General features: G+C 43.8%; 1 protein-coding gene across 3 annotated transcripts in view; it reads left to right on the top strand.

Annotated features, from left to right (window-relative positions):
• The window catches only part of swap70b (switching B cell complex subunit SWAP70b), an 86,488-nt gene extending 68,993 nt beyond the window's left edge, over positions 1 to 17,495 (top strand). For all 3 annotated transcript variants that reach the window (XM_078415382.1, XM_078415381.1, XM_078415383.1), the window contains exons 9-12: positions 4,269 to 4,435; positions 10,162 to 10,360; positions 12,805 to 12,901; positions 14,377 to 17,495. In XM_078415382.1, the coding sequence (XP_078271508.1) occupies positions 4,269 to 4,435; positions 10,162 to 10,360; positions 12,805 to 12,901; positions 14,377 to 14,507 (594 nt within the window). In that variant the 3' untranslated portion in view covers positions 14,508 to 17,495. The remainder of the gene's footprint in view (positions 1 to 4,268; positions 4,436 to 10,161; positions 10,361 to 12,804; positions 12,902 to 14,376) is intronic.
• Positions 17,496 to 19,313: the final 1,818 nt, after the last annotated feature.

The following is a 19,313-nucleotide window of genomic DNA, read 5'->3' as shown; positions in this document are numbered from 1 at the left end:
CATCTCATTTCACCCAGTATCTTCTGGATGGCACGTTAGTCCAGGCAAGATTCAAGGCCAGAATTCCCAAGGTGGATTATTATAACTCACAATGGTGCTCTGGCCAGGTGCACATCTATGTATGAAACATATTTATCTTTTGTCCATGGAGATAATATTAAATCCATAAATAAACCCCTTGCTTTATAACCGATTACAGCCAGTGGATCTACCGACGTCAACCCTGGCTCGCAAGGTGCACCAGTGAGCCCTTCTGCACCCAGTTCTTGTGGCTCACGCTGTAGCCCCTCGGGATAGCACTTTCTTCAGGCCGACAATTTGTTCTCCTTGGAAGATGTTAGCGTCTCCAAAGGAGTTGGAGGAGGCGGTGGTGGGGGGGGGGGGGGGGGGGGGGTGGATGGTGAATGGGCAAACAGAAAGCCGAAAGGAAGAAGCGAGTGAAAGGGGAGGGAGACCCACAGTGACTTTCGGTGGCAGCAACCTGATCAAAGAGCTGCCGACCAGTGGGCCGAACATGGGTCACAGCAGCAGCTGCTTCAACAGTAGCAGCTGGTGAAGAAGGCCTGGCTGGTGCAGACCAGTGGCATCAGAGCCTAGTTAGACATAGAAACATAGAAACATAGAAAATGGATGCAGGAGGAGGCCATTTTGGCCCTTCGAGCCAGCACTGCCATTCATTGTGATCATGGCTGATCATTCACAGTCAATAACCCGTGCCTGCCTCCTCCCCATATCCCTTGATTCCGCTAGCCCCTAGAGCTCTATCTAACTCTCTTTTAAATTCATCCAGTGAATTGGCCTCCACTCCCTTCTGTGGCATAGAATTCCACAAATTCACAACTCTATGGGGGAAAAAGTTTTTTTCTCATCGCAGTTTTAAATGGTCTCCCCTTTTTTCTTAGACCGTGGCCCCTGGTTCTGGACTCCCCCAACATTGGGAACATTTTTCCTGCATCTAGCTTTAAGATGAAACGGCACAAAGTGCTGGAGTAACTCAGCAGATTGAATCAGTCTGAAGAAGGATCTCGATGTCGCCAATCCATGCCAGAAAGCCTTTGATGAGGTCCCACATAGGAGATTAGTAGGCAAAATTAGAGCACATGGTATTGGGGGTAGGGTACTGACATGGATAGAAAATTGGTTGGCAGACAGGAAACAAAGAGTAGGGATTAACGGGTCCCTTTCAGAATGGCAGGCAGTGACTAGCAAGGCTCGGTGCTGGGACCGCAGCTATTTACAATATACATTAATAACTTAGATGAAGGGATTAAAAGTAACATTAGCAAATTTGCAGACGACACAAAGCTGGATGGCAGTGTGAACTGTGAGGAGGATGCTATGAGGATGCAGGGTGACTTGGGCAGGTTGTGTGAGCGGGCAGGTGCAGGGTAAATGCAGTTTAATGTGGATAAATGTGAGGTTATCCACTTTGGTGGTAGGAACAGGAAGGCAGATTATTATCTGAATGGTGTCAAGTTAGGAAATGGGGAAGTACAAAGAGATCTGGGTGTCCTTGTTCATCAGTCACTTAAAGTTAGCATGCAGGTACAGCAGGCAATGAAGAAAGCTAATGGCATGTTGGCCTTTATGTTAAGAGGAGTTGAGTATGGGGCAAAGAAGTCCTTCTGCAGTTGTACAGGGCCCTAGTGAGACCGCACCTGGAGTACTGTGTGCAGTTTTGGTCTCCAAATTTGAGGAAGGACATTCTTACTATTGAGGGAGTGCAGCATAGGTTCACTAAGTTAATTCCCGGAATTGCGGGATTGTCGTATGTTGAAAGACTGGAGCAACTGGGCTTGTCTACACTAGAATTTAGAAGAATGAGAGGGGATCTTATTGAAACATATAAGATTATTAAGGGATTGGACATGCTAGAGGCAGGAAATATGTTCCCAATGTTGGGGGAGTCCAGAACTAGGGGCCACGGTAAAAGAATAAGGGGTAGGCCATTTAGAACGGAGATGAGGAAAAACCTTTTCAGTCAGAGAGTTGTAAATCAGTGGAATTCTCTGCCTCGGAAGGCAGTGGAGGCCAATTCTCTGGATGCTTTCAAGAGAGAGTTAGATAGAGCTCTTAAGGATAGCAGAGTCAGGGGGTATGGGGAGAGGGCAGGAATGGGGTACTGATTGTGGATGATTAGCCATGATCTCATTGAATGGCGGTGCTGGCTCGAATGGCCGAATGGCCTACTCCTGCACCTATTGTCTATTGTCTATATGTTCTCCAGAGATGCTGCCTGACCCGCTGAATTACTCTAGCACTTTGTGTACTTTTGTGTATTAACCATCATCTGCAGTTCTTTGTTTCAACTACATACAATGAGAATACCTTACTCACCAATAGCGGACACCCCTTATGGTCTGTTATAACAAGCGTTTACGGTATGGATTTAATATGATCTCCAAGGACAAAAGATGAAAATGTTTCATGCATAGGTGTGCACCCGAAAAGATGAACTAACCATAACCACACTGATATTTGAAAGCACTTCCCTTATGTATGACAGTTATTTACATTTTGTAAAGGTTTGCGTGTTATTGATATTCAATATAAGTCGCTTCCTAGATTGAGTGGTGCGTTACAGGAGTACTGAAATGCTTAGTCACAGGAGGCTCCTGCGATGTGAAGAGTGACTAAATTGCCACTGACATTTAAGTGATTTTTAATAAATCTACCTTTACAGTGTGCTGATAATCTGACAATTGAACCTCACCATTTTAAATGCCTTGAATAGAGTTCTTTAAATGTGGGTGTGAGTGAATAGGTTTAACTTTATTCTTAGGGCTATTAGAGGAACCAAGGGGCATGGGAGTAAAACATAAAGTGAGCCATGAACTTAAATGGAATGATGGAGTGAGTGTGAGGGGCCAAATGTCCTACAATTGCTTACATTGCAAGCAAGAGATCAAATTGTATCATTGTTAGCTCATGTTTATTCTTTAAACAATTAAATTCACACCAGTTATGTTCTAAAAAGTCCTTGACAATTCTACGGGACACTTAGAAACACTTGCGTTTTTAAAACTGTTCCTCCAATTCTGTAGAACCAAATTGCGTTCTGTACAGGGCCAACCTGGAGTAGTATGACATCACTTTTTTTAAATTGCTTCTCTATGGAATTGCTCCAAGGCTCAAGAAGTGTGTTATTGTGCAACTTTTGAATCATTATTAATTCAGGATGGCATCGTAAAATCTCACAAACATCATCCACTGTTATAGTCCGTTCACACAACATTTTGGTTTAAGCAATTACTCAGTTTAATTGAGTTCTGTCTGGCTTCATTGAAGGAACAAAAGAAATGCTAATTTTTGTGCGACTTTTCTCTTCCATTGGTTTTCCTTCTGAAGATGCTGACTCGTGTTTGGTTGTGAATTTTACAATATCACACAATGAGTTACTGTTTATGATTGAACATAAATGGGATAATAAAATTTCACATATTCCTGTACGGCCTTTTAAACTATGTATATAAACCACAGTTTTAACCATCAGCAATAAGAAGCAACATAAATGCTCATTATCTCAACTGGTAATTACTGGATAATTCACAATTTTCCACTTACAGCATATGGTCATCAGAATCATGAATATGTAAAACAAATATCACCCTTTGCAAAAGCTAGCATGATCCATTGGTAGCGCAGCGGTAGAGTTGCTGCTTTATAGCGAATGCAGCGCCGGAGACTCAGGTTCGATCCTGACTACGGGTGCTGCACTGTAAGGAGTTTGTACGTTCTCCCCGTGACCTGCGTGGGTTTTCTCCGAGATCTTCGGTTTCCTCCCACACTCCAAAGACGTACAGGTATGTAGGTTAATTGGCTGGGTAAATGTAAAAATTGTCCCTAGTGGGTGTAGGATAGTGTTAATGTACGGGGATCACTGGGCGGCACGGACTTGGAGGGCCGAAAAGGCCTGTTTCCGGCTGTATATATATGATATGATATGATAATAGTAGGTTTAGAAATTGTCACTCTATATGAATTAATATCAATGCTCATCGTTCTTTTGTTTATCTAAATCCTTTAAAACTAAGACTACTTTTCCCGTGTAGATATTTTAAACTTTTGAATATAACATTAGTTGTGCTGAGTAACTGTCAGAATTTTAACCGTGGGCACCTTTTGGAGCTCCAATAAGTGGGTCCTCTATATACTGAGTATGAAGACCGTTTTGCTGTTGATTCAAGGCTTGGTATTTGTATTCATTATGTAGGGATCTTGTTTGCTCCCCAGGGTAAAGATTATTGACAGGGTATTATTACTTATAGATCAGAGAGCAGATGGAAGAGCAAGTGGCTCAAAAGTCTTCTGAACTGGAACAGTACTTGCAACGTGTCCGTGAATTGGAGGACATGTATAAGAGGCTTGAGGAGGCCCTTGAAGATGAGCGGCAGGCTCGACAGGATGAGGAATCTGTTCGTAAGCTTCAGAGCAGGTAATAAACTATTTGTATTGCACTGACAAATGTTTGCAGAAAAGGCATGACTGGGAGGTGAGATTTGGTGATTGTCGTGGGGATGTGTATTGGGGTTGGTGGCTAGTGAACAGATTACCTATGTGGTAGTTATTGGGATTCTATGAGGTCTGGTTGCATCGTCGGCAGCCCTGATTGGGAGTCCAGAAGGGCCTTTGTCAAATGTTATGGGGGAGTGATTAGAAATTGAAGTTATGCTGAGAAGACATCAGGCGAAGAGCTAAATTGCACCCATGTGCGAATTAATTTGAATTAAACACATTCAGAGAAAACAAGTCAATATACATGTTGCAGGACTATCTCTTTTGTTTATTTTAGGGATACAGCGTGAAAACAGGCTCTTTAACCCACCGATTCCGCGCCAACCACAATCACCCAATGCACTAGTGCTATCCTAATACACCAGGCACAATTTAGAGAAGCCAATTAAACTACAAACCTGCATGCCTTTGAGATGTGGGAAGAAATTGGAGAAAACCCATGCAGTCTCAGGAAAATGTACAAACTCCCATAGACAGGATCTCTGGCGCTGTAAGGCAGCAACTCTACCGCAGTGCCACTGTGCTGCCCTTTTTTTCTGAAAAGCTGGAAGATAACCTGCGATATTACCCCTCAGTAAATACACGAAATAATTTAAGTTAGCAGACAACATCAACACCAAATTAAAAGTCTGGTTAATAAGCAAATACCTGTACAGCTACTGGAAATAGAAATTCCATCAACAAACTTACTTGGAAGTTGCAGGGTTACCAACCATTATGTCTTTCACCCATTATATTGTTACCCGCCGGGTCCTTCCTTTGATTTCGGCAGCCCCCCACCAGGTGACTCGCTATTGGCAGCGTGGGTCCCCTCCTCACTCTTGGCTATGTGGTCCCCCTACGGTCTCGACAGTCCAACTTGTTCTCTACGTTTATGACCGTCCACCTCGCTCTCGATGGTCCACCTCACCCATGGGCCCATCCTCGTTATCGGTGGCGTGGATCCCATCAACATGTCGGTGGCTTGGGGGTTGAGTCCAGAGTCTGCGGTGGGCGAGCCAGGTCTACTGGCAGATTCTCTGTCATCGGTCCGTGCAGGGCCGGATTAAGCTAGTGTGGGGCCCGTAGCATATGTTATAAAGGGGCCTTAAATATGGGACCAGGCAACGTCACCGCCCGCGCCCCGCGTGACCTCGCCCAGCCAGTGGCCATTATGTGTTCCCGATCCACCAATGACGGCCGCCCGGGCCGGCAGGCGGGTTGCAACCTACGTTCGGCGACCACACTCGACCCCGCTCCCCGAACACACTCGACCCCGCTCCCCGAACACACTCGACCCCGCTCCCCGAACACACTCGACCCCGCTCCCTGACCACACTCGACCCCGCTCACAGAACACACTGGCCCCACTCCCTGAACACACTCGGCCCCGCTCCCCGAACACACTCGACCCACTCCCCGAACACACATGGCCCCGCTCCCCGACCACACTCGACCCTGCTCCCCGACCACACACGGCCCCGCTCCCCGACCACACTCGACCCCGCTCCCCGAACACACTCGGCCCCGCTCCGAAAACATACGCGACCCCGCTCCCCGAACACACTCGGCCTCGCTTCCAGAACACACTCGGCCCCACTCCGAAAACATACTCGACCCCGCTCCCCGAACTCACTCGGCCTCGCTTCCAGAACACACTTGGCCCCGCTCCGAAAACATACTCGACCCACTCCCCGAACACACTCGGTCCCGCTCCCCGAACTCCGTTAACGTTAACGAGCTCCATTAGCCTTCGGGTTGCCAAATTCCTCACTCACAAATACGGGACGTCACCGCCCGATGCCCCACGTGACTTCACCCAGCCAGGTGCTACACGCTCCCACTCCACCAAGGGCGGCTGCCCGGGCCGGGAGGCGGGTTGCTACGCAACCTCCATTAGGCGGCGTCCGGTCTACAGTGTCTGGAGTAACTCGGCGGGTCAAGCGCCATCTTCGGAGAGGAATGGGTGACATTTCGGGTCGAGACCCTTCCGAAGGGAGAAGGATGCTGCCTGACCCGTTGAGTTACTCCAGCATTTATTCACAAAATGCTGGAGCAACTCAGCAGGTCAGGCAGCATCTCAGGAGAGAAGGAATGGGTGACGTTTCGGGTCGAGACCCTTCTTCAGTCTGAAGAAGGGTCTCGACTCGAAACGTCACCCATTCCTTCTCTCCTGAGATGCTGCCTGACCTGCTGAGTTACTCCAGCATTTTGTGAATAAATACCTTCGATTTGTACCAGCATCTGCAGTTATTTTCTTATACTCCAGCATTTTGTGTCTTCCTTCGATTTTAACCAGCATCTGCAGTTTTTTTTTTTCCTACCCTTCCGAAGGGTTTCGACCCGAAATGTCACCCATCTTCTGCTGGACCTCCATGAGGCGCTTGTCTATTAGGGGCGGGTTTTCCGGCTCGGTGGGGGATGCAGCCGGAGCCAGGGCCTGGGCCTGGTCGTGACCGGGTAATGTGAGCCTGAGGTGGGCCAGGGGGAAAGGCGGTAGCAGCAGCAGCAGCAGTGAGGCCGGGTGGAAGGTGGAGGCCTGGGCCTGCCCTCGGCTTCCCCGACCCCCCTCCTCTCCCCAGCCAGCTCAGCGCCTTCAAAACGCCGCCCAGAGTCCAGCGGCATTGGCGCAACAACATGCTCTGGACCCCTGAGGGCTGTCAGTGGGAGAGCCGCCACCGTCTACCTACTGCACTGTACATCCCAGCACCGGGACAAGACAGGACTCTTCCTTCCCCCCACCCCCCCCCCCCACCCCCGCTCCACCAATGATGGCCACGGGACGACCCGCGAGGCATCGCCGCCACTGCAGCTCCATCGTAGCGAGGCTTCACCACTGCCTGCCGCCGAGGCCTGACCGCTGTCGACGCCCCACTTCAAGCCTCTGCGGCGTCGACCGGGCCCCAGCCACGGGCTCCATCGGCTGCTTCGCCCGACCCGGGCTTATATCTGCGAGGCCCCGGCCAGGCCCTGACCCGGGCTTCTACGCGACGATCCAGGAGGCATCGAGACCGCGGCGTCGCGATAAAGGCCTCCGGCCACGTTCCCAGTCCACAGCCGCGGCCCGTCAGGACGTTATGTGTCAGAAGAAACTGCAGATGCTGATTAACACCGAAGATAGATACAGAATGCTGGAGAAACTCAGCGGGATCTCTGGAGCGAAGGAGTGGATGATGTTTCGGATCGAGATCTTTCTTCAGACCAGAGGTGCTGGAGCGGCACTCCGGTGAGCTCCGGCAGCACTGCACCCCTGGTGGGGGGTGTGAGGGTCTGTGTCGGGGCTGGCAGTTGGACGGTGACACCCATTGATTGGTGCGCGCGGCCCCGCCAACGCATTCAAACTGGAATAGGAGTCTGAAAACTGTAACGTCCAGGTTCAGGAACAGTTTCTTCCTAACGACCATCAGGCTATTGAACATTATGAACTCCAACAAAACTCCAAACTGTGAACTGCCTTGGTTGCACTAGTGATTTCAAGCCTTTTGTTTTGTTTTGCACTACATTGTTTTTTTAATTTATTGAGCTTTTTTGTTTGTTTATTATATTATCTATTGAGTACGGTGTTTACAGACCTGTTGTGACGCTGCAAGTAAGAGTTTCATTGTTCCGTTTCAGTATATATGACAATGAAATATTCTTGACTCTTGGCAAGGAAACTGGGGACCGGTTCCCAACTCTTCTTTGGAAAATTGTCATAGGATCTTTTATCATTCATTTGAGAGAGGTGGCACAGCTGGCAGAGCTTCTGCCTCACAGCACCAAAGACCCATGTTCAATCTTAACCTCAGGTGCTGTTTATGTGGATTTTGCTCCGTGTGTGATTGTGTGGGTTTCCTCTGGGTGCTCTGGTTTCCTCCCACATCCCAAAGATATGTGGGTTTGTAGGTTATTTGCTGCTATAAATTGCTTCTGGAGTGCAGCGAGTAATTGTGAAAGTGGGATAACCTAGAGATGGTCGGCATGGACATGGTTATCTGCAGGGCCTGCTTCCACACTGTGTCTCTATGTACCTCCGTTTAAGGTCTCCTCTGAGAGAGATCTAGGCGCTGGAGAACATGCTGCTGCACGGGGATTAGGACATGTTTCTGCTACATGTTTCTGGAATCAAAAGTGCTGCGTGCTCTGACTGTGGGGAAGTGTCAGTGCTGCTAGAACTAAACGGGTCCTGGTGGCATCAGGTTAAGTAGTGAAGGCATTGGCCGAGTTGGGCTGGTGCCGGGTGCTGATCATATACTTTGGAGGGTCGAGAAGGAGATAAGTGGGATGGAGATTTCAAGGTGAATATGGTGGTTAGGGGGAATTCCATTTGTTTTGAGTGGAACGTCAGGCCTAATGTTCTGCTCTGGGTTAGTGGAAGGGAATAGATGGAAGCGATTGATCAGTGGATGATGGTGGGCTAGGGCCAGTAGATGGAGCGTGTAATAGACGATAGACAATAGGTACAGGAGGAGTAGGCCATTCGGCCCTTTGAGCCAGCACCACCATTCAATGTGATCATGGCTGATCATTCTCAATCAGTACCCCGTCCCTGCCTTCTCCCCATACCCCCTGACTCCGCTATCCTTAAGAGCACTATCTAGCTCTCTCTTGAATGCATTCAGAGAACTGGCCTCCACTGCCTTCTGAGGCAGAGAATTCCACAGATTTACAACTCTCTGACTGAAAAAGATTTTCCTCATCTCTGTTCTAAATGGCCTACCCCTTATTCTTAAACTGTGGCTCCTGGTTCTGTACTCCCCCAACATTGGGAACATGTTTCCTGCCTCTAACGTGTCCAACCCCTTAATAATCTTATATGTTTCGATAAGATCCCATCTCACCCTTCTAAATTCTAGTGCATACAAGCCTAATCGCTCCAGTCTTTCAACATATGACAGTCCCGCCATTCCGGGAATTCCGTGTAATTGGGGCTGAGGGGTGAGGGCCTGAGGCATGATCAACATTTGGAGGGTGGAGGTGTGTGAGGTAGGGTAGGGTGTTTTATACCATACGAAGTCAGCCCTGAATATAAAGCTACTTAGAGTCATTAAGGTATCCCCTTTCTAGGAAATGTTAATAAAAACATGGTTTTTTTTCAAAAATGAACGTGGATTAATGATCATACCCAGAACATGGTGATTCATTTTCTCATGCAATATTCTAAAAGAAATGTTTGACATGAAATGTTGTCATTGAAGTGTGTTAATTCTCTGTTGAATGCCATCACCACTGAAGAACCCAATCAAATTTCTGGTACAGCGTTAACCCAGGGAATAAATGTTACAGCTGCCTTTTTGTGAATTACCGATCTATATCTGGATCTTATTGCACGGGGGAAAGAGCCCAGCACGATGGGTTCTATAATCTAGCCCAGTGCCTGAATAGACGCTACTCTCACTGTATTAAATTGGACTTTCAGACTAGATTTTCATGCTCCACTCTGAAATGGAACTTAAACACTCAGGGCCACACAGTGGAGCAGCGGTAGAGTCGCTGCCTTACAGCGCTTGCAGTGTCAGAGACCCGGGTTTGATCCCGACCATGGGTGCTGTCGGTTGCGGAGTTTGTACATTCTTCCTGTGACTCACTATATTTCTATTGTGAGTGATTTTGACCAGAATGCTCATGACCTTGACCGGAATGCTCATGCTTTGACCTTGCTATCATTTTATTTCTTTGCTGATGTAGATTACTGGAAGAGGAGTGCAGTAAACGACAGGATTTGGAGAGGATTCACTTACAGCAACAACAAACTATCCAAATGACTGAAGCAGAAAAGCAAGAATTGGAAAATGAAAGAGCTATAAAAGATCAGGCACTGGTAGAGGCAATGAAGCATCTGGAGGAGCTTGAGTGGGAGAGACGGCAAGCTCTTGAGCAATATGGGGTAAGATGCTAACTCACTGCAATAAGAAACATTGTGCAGAAAATTATAGTCAGCTGATGTGGCACAAAATATGTCTTATTCTTTCATGCTTAACGGTTTCATTGTTGAACATAAAATGCTGAATCAATTAAATTTGTTTCTTATTTTCTAGTTTCGTATCATTAAGAAAAGACTGCACATCTTTAAAAATGCAGTCAATTTCTTAATTTAGCCATTTGGTTTACAATGTGTCAAGCATTAGACAAATAAAATTGACGTACAGCATGTGCTGAATGTGAAACTGCTACTGAATTTTCTAGCATTAATTTCATAGTTAGTTTGCAAATCCCATGAAAATTTGCTCTAATGGGACACAGAAGTTTAGGCTCACAAAGGTAATGCAAGGAATGGGCAATTGTCAAATAATGCACGGTTTGCCCACTGGGATTATTTCCCTTCCAGCAGAGAAGATTTGATGGAGGTTAAAAATTAGCAGTGCTTCTATAAAGTGAATAGCAATATATTTTCTACTGGTATTGTTAAGAAAGATTGGTCAACTTAAAACCCCAAAAGGGGGTAGGTGGGTTAGGGAAATTTTGTTTAAACAGAAGATTTCAATGGTTCAATGGTACTGTGTTGTCACGTATACCTAAGTGCTGTGAAATTATTATTTCTTTTTGCATGCAGTTCAGGTTCAATGGTGCTTTTATTGTCACATGTCCAAAGGCACAGTGGAGTACTTTTGTTACAAACAGCCCAGTAGAGTATTGCCATACCTAAGCACATCCCCTATTAGCAAATTGTACGGAAATGGTCTACTAACCCTGCATGCAAGAGACGCCATATTTTTGTGCCATTTTCAAAGTCCAGTCCGCACTCTAGCTGTTATGAGCGGTGTCCATTCCAGGCAAGTCCCAGGCAGCTGCAGGCTTCCAGCCATCCCCTTCCTAAGAGAGGTAGATTGCCCAGAGAAGCGACGTCCTCTCCTCTCCTCGCCTGCCCACCTTGGTTTCCAGGGGGCGCCTCCTGCAGTCGACCTTGAGGCCACACCCTGGTTCCCTCTCCTCTTCTACCAACCTTGCTCCTCCCCTGTCCCATCCATCGACGCCACCAGTTCCATCTTTCTGGTTTCAGGTTTTTGAGGACGGGCAGGGGCCGGCTTGGCAGCTTTCCCCCTGCAGTCCGTGGTACGCCGGGTGTGCGTTAGTGCTGCTAGGACTTTAGCATTAGGCTCAATCATACTAAGTATAAGAGTGTTTGATAGTAGATAACACTGAGTCAGTACATTGGAGCTATCACGTCTAGGCGCCATCTTGCACCCTTCAAGTCCAATTTTTTTTAAATGTTGGCTTTAACTTGGCCGTACGTCCCAGTTGTCCTGGCGGCAGTGGGCCAGATGTTGCTGCTCCACCACTCCATTGTTGGAGCATAGTAAATTTTGTCATCAAGGTTTGTACAATAAGTGACCATTGTACAGTTTGAAATACATTTTGATTAATGTACCACTCTAACCATGTCTGCTAACTCAGATTATTTTGTGTATTTAATGAGGGAGTTATATAACAGGTTAACTTCCAGTATACAAAATGGGCGGCACAGTGGCCCAGCGGTAGAGTTGCTGCCTTACTGTGCCAGAGATCCGGATTCGATCCTGACTACGGGTGCTGTCTGTACAGAATTTGTATGTTCTCCCTGTGACCATATGGGTCTTCTTGGGGTGCTCCGGTTTCTTCCCACACTCAAAGACGTACAGTTAATTGACGTAAGTTAATTGACCGATAAAATTGTAATTTGTCTCTAGTTTATCGGATAGTGTTAGTGTACAGGGTGGTTGCTGGTTGGCATGGACTCAATCGACTGAAGGGCCTGTTTCCATGTTGTATTTCAGGTAAAGTGTGGGAGATAGGAGGAGTAAGCCTTTGTTTTGCTGCATTTTGCAGCTGGTAGAGTCCTGTTGGCTATGAAGGAGAAAAATAAATAGCTATAACAGTTGTGTGCAAAAGAGATCAGCAGGTGCACACTAGCAGGAGTGACAAAACTTTCAAAAACTAAGGTTATCATATGAGATGCAAATAGATGTAGCCAGCCTTCGTAGGAAGACTTACTGCTATAGGAGACCCATAAACTTGCCCTCCTTGTGATAATTAGATAATTAGCTAATCTTGAAGGACTGGGTTTCAGAGTCCTTGAATCATGAAGGGGAAATTGTTCAATTCCTGATCTGATCTTAATATTCAGTGATGAGTGTAGATCTTGGATAAGGAGCAGATCTGTTTGGATTAATGCTCCCTGTGACCCAATTACTGAGCAATATGCACAGTCAAGTTGACAAATAAAGTCTATAGAAGTGATTGGAACGTTAGAGCTTAAACCTGAGAGAAAGATGTGGCAATAAAATTGGAAATATTGTATAGTTATTAAAATAGCGCCATGTACTGATTCTACTCTTGATATTTTGTCAACAGGAGGTGGCAAAAAAATTAGAGTTGGCAACCAGTAAGACAAACAACTGGAAAGACAAGGTGGCACAACATGAAGGATTGCTCCGACTTATACAGCCAGGTAATGAATGATGTATAATTTGATGTGTTCAAGAGAGAGTTAGATATAGCTCTTAGGGTTAACGGAATCAAGGGATATGAGGAAAAAGCAGGAATGAGGTACTGATTTTGGATGATCAGCCATGATCATATTGAATAGCGGTGCTGGCACGAAGGGCCGAATGACCTACTCCTGCAGCTATTTTCCATTTTTTTAATGAAAGTGAAGCAACTATCTATCATACATCACTAGAATAGGATCTTTTGCATGTAACTATTGACCAAATTTGAATATATAAAGTTATAAGTGTAGATGGATGAAAGGGAGCACCCAAGCTTACCATATTGCACCTCGGCAAGTGCAAAACCTCGCTTGGCAAAAAAGAAATGTCACTTAACATTCATTCAGATGCCTATTGCTCATCCTTGAGTACAGTGGGAAATGCCAAATAATTTAACTATACTCGTCTCTAAACCATTCTAGTGAACTGTATTTTTCTGAATTATTTTAATACTTGAAATTGTTAAGGTCTCACAATTTTGAGCTTCCTATCAGTTCACCATAGATTTGAATGACAAATCGTGAATATAAGGTTGGAGAAAGTTTTTTCTGGAGGATATTTAACATGAAATGTTAATGTGCAGTCTGTAATTTGTTCTATTTTTCTCTGATGTACAATCTAAAGATCTAATCATTTACCAATTTAAATCATTTATTTGTCTCCAATATCACCTCATAGAGTCATACAGGTGGAAACATACTCTTCGGCTCAACTTGCCCATGCTGATCAACATGCCCCCCATCCACACTAGTCCTACCTGAGTGCATTTGGCCCATATCCCTCTAAACATTTCTTATCCATGTACTTGTACAAATGTTTTTTAAAGGTTGTGATGGTACCTGCCTCAACTACCCCCTGTGGCAGCTCATTCCATATAGCTACCACCCTCTAGGTAAAAAAGAGTTGTCTCTCATGCACCTATTTCTTTATAGAAATACCTATAAATACCACCCACTTTAGTGTCATCTGCAAACTTACTAATTTCATTTATCAATATCCTCATTTATAAATTATATATCATTACCACATTTATAAATATCTGACTTTATTGTGCTTATTGATTTATTTTAATTGCACACTTTTGCATAGCTTTATCCTGGCGTAAACAACAATGGCATTTTGTCGGAAACAGTATTTTTAAAAAAGGCTTCATGTCTGATTTCATTATTGCCTTGTGTTTTGATTCTTTTAAATTAAATATGTATTGCAAAATCTTAACATCGCCAACACTAACACTTAAAATTCATGAAACTGCAACCAAATAATCTGCAGAGGAGGAGCAAATCGAGTCAGCAAGAAAGTAGATTGGAAGCAAAGGAAAGTTCTTTGCAAAATCGTGGGAAGTACTGAGCTGGCGCCATTATAACTATTTGAAGATGATCATGTCCCTCTGCATTTTGACTTGCTCCTTTTGAATATTTGTTAATTCTTGTAGGTTCCAAGGGTCCTCAGCTGATCACTAATTGGGGACCAGCAGCCTTCACAAAGGCTGAGTTGGACCTGCGGGAAAAGACCTGGCAAAAACAGAAAACACAGCAGCACAGTAATCCGTCATCTAACGTATGAAGTATTGGACTGTATTGTGCAGGATAATCACCTGAGTACACACTGGATGGAAGTGCCAAGGACATATTCGTTGTGGAAGTAGTTGTGATTATGACAATGAAGTATTTTATACTAAAGTGTTAATATCTAGTGTCCAGATATACATCGGAGGACGATTCGTTTGGTTAATGTGTATTTTTATTAGGCTTTTCAATAAATGTTTTGATTGCTTCAAATATTTTTAAATTCTGCTTTCGGCATTCTATAATTTTTGCAATATGTTTGAAAAGGTTTGTTTTTGCTTGTCTCTTTTATTGCATTTACACTGGAAACTTAGAGCCAAATCTGACTCTGACTTAGTTGAGTAACTTTGAATTAACACAAGGTAAAGTAAGCTTGCATTATGGATTTCATTTATAGAGTTGCCTTTTTTTTACGCAAGAGGGGCAATTGGTCAGATGCTCGTGCAATCTCAACGCTATGTCACTACTTGTAGATCCTGACATGGTAATATTTAATCACGTGCTTGATCTCAAGTTGCGCAGACCAATATGTTAAGATGACACATACTATTTAGATATTTTTGGCCATGCATTCCTTATTTACTATAGTAGTATGATGCTTTCCAAATCCTAAAATCCAGAGGTGATTAGACTAGATTAGGATTAAGTTTCCATATTTTTTCATTGATGTGTCAGTAGGGTGATAGAGTTGCTGCCTTACAGCGCTGGAGACCCGTGTTCGATCCTGACTACTGGTGCTGTCTGTATGGAGTTTGTACGTTCCCCTCATGCCCTGCGTGGGTTTTCTCTGAGATCTCTGGTTTCCTTACACACTCCAAAGACGTACAGGTTTGTAGGTTAATTGCAGGCTTGGTATAATTGTAAATTGTCCCTAGTGTGTGTAGGATAGTGTAAGTGTTTGGGGATCACTGGTTGGCGCTGACTAGGTGGGCCGAAGGGCTTGTTTCCGTGCTGTATCTCTGAACTAAAGTGAAAGAATTCACAAAGAAAATGAAGCAGATGAATAACAGTGTGCTCTAACCTGTTGCAGAACGGAAGTCTTGCCAGAATTTTGTCTTGAGATTGTAAGCACTGAGGAAGTGGTAAATATTTGTCCTCAGTAAAATTGCTGAATTGCATATGTTTGTACAGTGACTAATTATTTGTTATTTCTTAACCTAAATCTTAATTGAGCATCGTAATTTACTTGATTTAAAACGCTCCTTGAAAAATTGCTTGGATTATTTTATGGTTCAAGTTAGCTAATAAAAAGCAGATATTTTAAACCGCTCTAGAAGTAGTGGATGTGTCTTTCCTTTTATCTAAATGCATATTAGGAGTGAATGCAAGCTACAGTAAATCTGTCCATTGCAATTTTTGCTTGTGCATTATATAACTGATGTATAAGAATGTTTCTTAATTGAACAGATACTCTGGTCAATTGAAGTGAAGCGGTTGTATTCTATTCACATCCACCAAGAATCTTTGAAGGATTGAATTGCATGTAATTTATTCTTTTAATCATTGCCCACCCCTCAACAGGTTTGTTAAAACAATGTTTGAATACATGCGAGTTCCACATGCCAATGGCGTACAGAGAGCGCCTTGAAGGGTTGAAGCCTTTGTTCCATTTTGGGACATGTGGTAATAAAGACGCTTTTGGCCTTGGATTCTCTTTAAATGCCATACAGCAAAGTATCAGGAACTACGTGGCATTTGGTGAGGTCCTATGAAGAAGCATGCAGGTCCTCTCGCAGTGTTTGTTTTTTCTGGGTGCAAACCATGCCCTATTTCAACATGATTTTTTTTACACAGTTTTGTGGTCCTTTGTGGGGAAACTCAACTGGATGCAGCACGGTGGCACAGCGGTAGAGTTGCTGCCTTACAGCGAAAGCAGCGCCGGAGACTCGGGTTCGATCCTGACTACGGGCGCCGTCTGTACGGAGTTTGTACGTTCTCCCCGTGACCTGCGTGGGTTTTCTCCCAGATCTTCGGTTTCCTCCCACACTCCAAAGACGTACAGGTTTGTAGGTTAATTGACTGGGTAAATGTTTTTTAAAAAATTGTCCCTGGTGTGTGTAGGATAGTGTTAATGTACGGGGATCGCTGGGCGGCGCGGACTCGGTGGGCCGAAAGGCCTGTTTCCGCGCTGTATCTCTAAATCTAAATCTAAACAGATGCAGCTGCCTTTTAGCAGACTAAAAATAGGAGCCATCCATTTTCTAGGGAGATGTAATTAAGTGTTAATATCACACCACCCAAAATCTTGAACCACCTTAAATTACTTTACATGGCCTGTTCCTTTAGAACAAGTAGGGTCTTCGAGAAAGGAAAGGAGTGCAAGGCAAAGTTTTCTTTGAAAATGGCTTGACTGTTTGTTTCAGTAATTTAAAAAAAATGGCAAAAGGTTTTGTAGGTAAGCCACTGTAAGTACCTCAGTTGGTATACAAAGAACAAGAGATTTGAATACAATTTTATTAATTCAAGCTCCATGTGAAAATGTGTTAACATTGATAACAAAAGTGAACATGTACACTGTTTTATTTGAAAAAATATAGCGAAAGAGGGCATAACCTTTGTAACAGGCTTCTAACTGAAATATGTATTTTAGCTTGAAGTTATGTTATTCGAGAGAATAAGATTTTTAGACTTTGATAAAAATAAATTAGTAATTTTGGAAACTATAATATTCACTGTAGATTCATTTTTTAATTTGGTGAGAGTTCTCTTGTTCTATGACTTCTTGACTTTAACTGAATTCTCTTTAATTAGAATTGGAATCCTATTGTTCACTGTGTTGATCATAGACCAGCTGAAATCATAGAAATTGTGTGGAAAAACTCATCTAATATTTCAAGGTTCAAATTTTGGCAATTTACTGTTAACATGCTTGAACTAATGTTCATAACTGCGGAGAAGCTGACTATTGTACAACTATTTGTAAGTCTGTTTTAAAAGCAGAAGGCCGTTAAAAAAATAAAGATATACATCAAATATTTAGCATGGATCTTGATTGTGAAAAATATAATACTGTCACCAATGGCCATCCTCCTGCCCGTTCTGCCACTTCTCTTTCAAAGCATTGAAACGTGAAGGTGTATATTTGAATTCTTGTGCGTGTTTGTTGCAATTTCAATAATTTCATACTTGTAAGTGTGGGAGCACAGCAGGTACTACCTAGTTACATCTGCTTGGCAACTGCACAAACTAATTCAAGGCTCCTTGATTTATTGGTGTGTTTTTCTGCGTTGGCAACCAAGCAGCAACAGGGAGGAGGGTGGGCAGAAATCACCCAACATCCACAGCCATATATTTCCCAGGTAAACTCATTAAGTGATTGTCAGAAATGGGAGCCCTTATTGTTTTCCTCTTCATTCACCTGTAAATACAACAGCCATGGACTCTGGGAGTGCAGTAAATGTTAGCTTCATATATATTTGCTTTCAGTTTCTTAAATCTTTGCTCAGGTTTCATGTTGAAAACTGATGTTAAAATAACAGAATAGTACGAAAGGGTAATGGTGAATATTTATTAGGGTTAAAAAAGGCAGTGAATGGATAAAAAGACGCAAAGTGCTGGAGTAACTTAGTGGGTCAGGCAACATCCCTAGAGACGTCACCCATTCCTTCTCTCCCGAGATGCTGCCTGACCTGCTGAGTTACTCCAGCATTTTGTGAATAAATCGATTTGTACCAGCATCTGCAGTTATTTTCTTATATCACTAGATTACGAAACTGGGATAATATTCGACTAATTTGAATGTGTGATCAGTGGTGCTAGCTCGAAGGGCCGAATGGCCTACTCCTGCACCTATTATCTATTGGTCAGTGTGGACACAGTGGGCCGAACGGCCAGCTTCCATGCTGTATCCCTAAAAACTAAAAATAAATATTCAGCCACATCTGCAGGTTATTCCAAATATTTGAAAATGTAATCTACTCTGGTTTAGATTAAATTTTCTAAAAGTAATTCATCTGAGGACTTTGGAAAACGGTGTATGGTCACTCCAGCAAAGGAAACTAGAATCTCACCCTGGGGAATGTCTTGCAATTGTGCCCAAAGCTTTTGCCAAATTCCTTTTTAAAGGAAATGCTGAATTTAAATTATAGAAGACTGTAATAAATCTCACTCTTTGTGGTCACACTACTCCCCCTTGTGCACATTTAAAAATGCACTATGCTGCATCATGTTGTGACTTTCTTGGCAGTTGCTTAATTTTTCATTAACTGTTATTTTCAGGATGTTCTTGTGTGTGGTTACATATAGCATGTGCAATTTTTAATTCACAAATTCCTCAATTTACAGTTGTTTTGCAAAAATGCCATTGACTGTTGGGGAATGTATCTTTGATATATGAAGGTATTTTTCACTGTAATGGATAGTGCGTCAATCTCATTGTATTGAAATGCACTGTTTCAAAATATCCATAATGCAACTCCCCCAGCTTTTCAATTTATTAAATTTTGCTTAAAGAAACCTGTTCTAGGAACATATTCCTTTCATACCCTGCTTTCATACTTTGCTGGCTTGCACTATACCCTATAAATGGCTCGATTGTAATCATGTTTTGTCTTTCTGCTGACTGGTTAGCACGCCTCGGTACATGTGACAATAAACTCAACTGAAACTGAACTGAACAATACTTGGCCCCTGGAGGAAAGTCCTTTCCATTATCCTTGTCAGGTGGTGATTTTTGTTTCCAGCTCCTGTCACTTTGGCGGCCAAGTTTCCTCAGTGAGATTCCATTAGATTCCAAGTAGTTTAAATTTTAGAGATACAGCGTGGAAACAGGTCCTTTGGTCTACCGAGTCTATGCTGACCATCG

Source organism: Rhinoraja longicauda, chromosome 18 (assembly GCF_053455715.1).
Source record: "Rhinoraja longicauda isolate Sanriku21f chromosome 18, sRhiLon1.1, whole genome shotgun sequence".
Classification (NCBI taxonomy): domain Eukaryota; kingdom Metazoa; phylum Chordata; class Chondrichthyes; order Rajiformes; family Arhynchobatidae; genus Rhinoraja; species Rhinoraja longicauda.
Note: the sequence above shows the minus strand (reverse complement) of the source record. Positions and strands in the feature narration are given on the sequence as shown.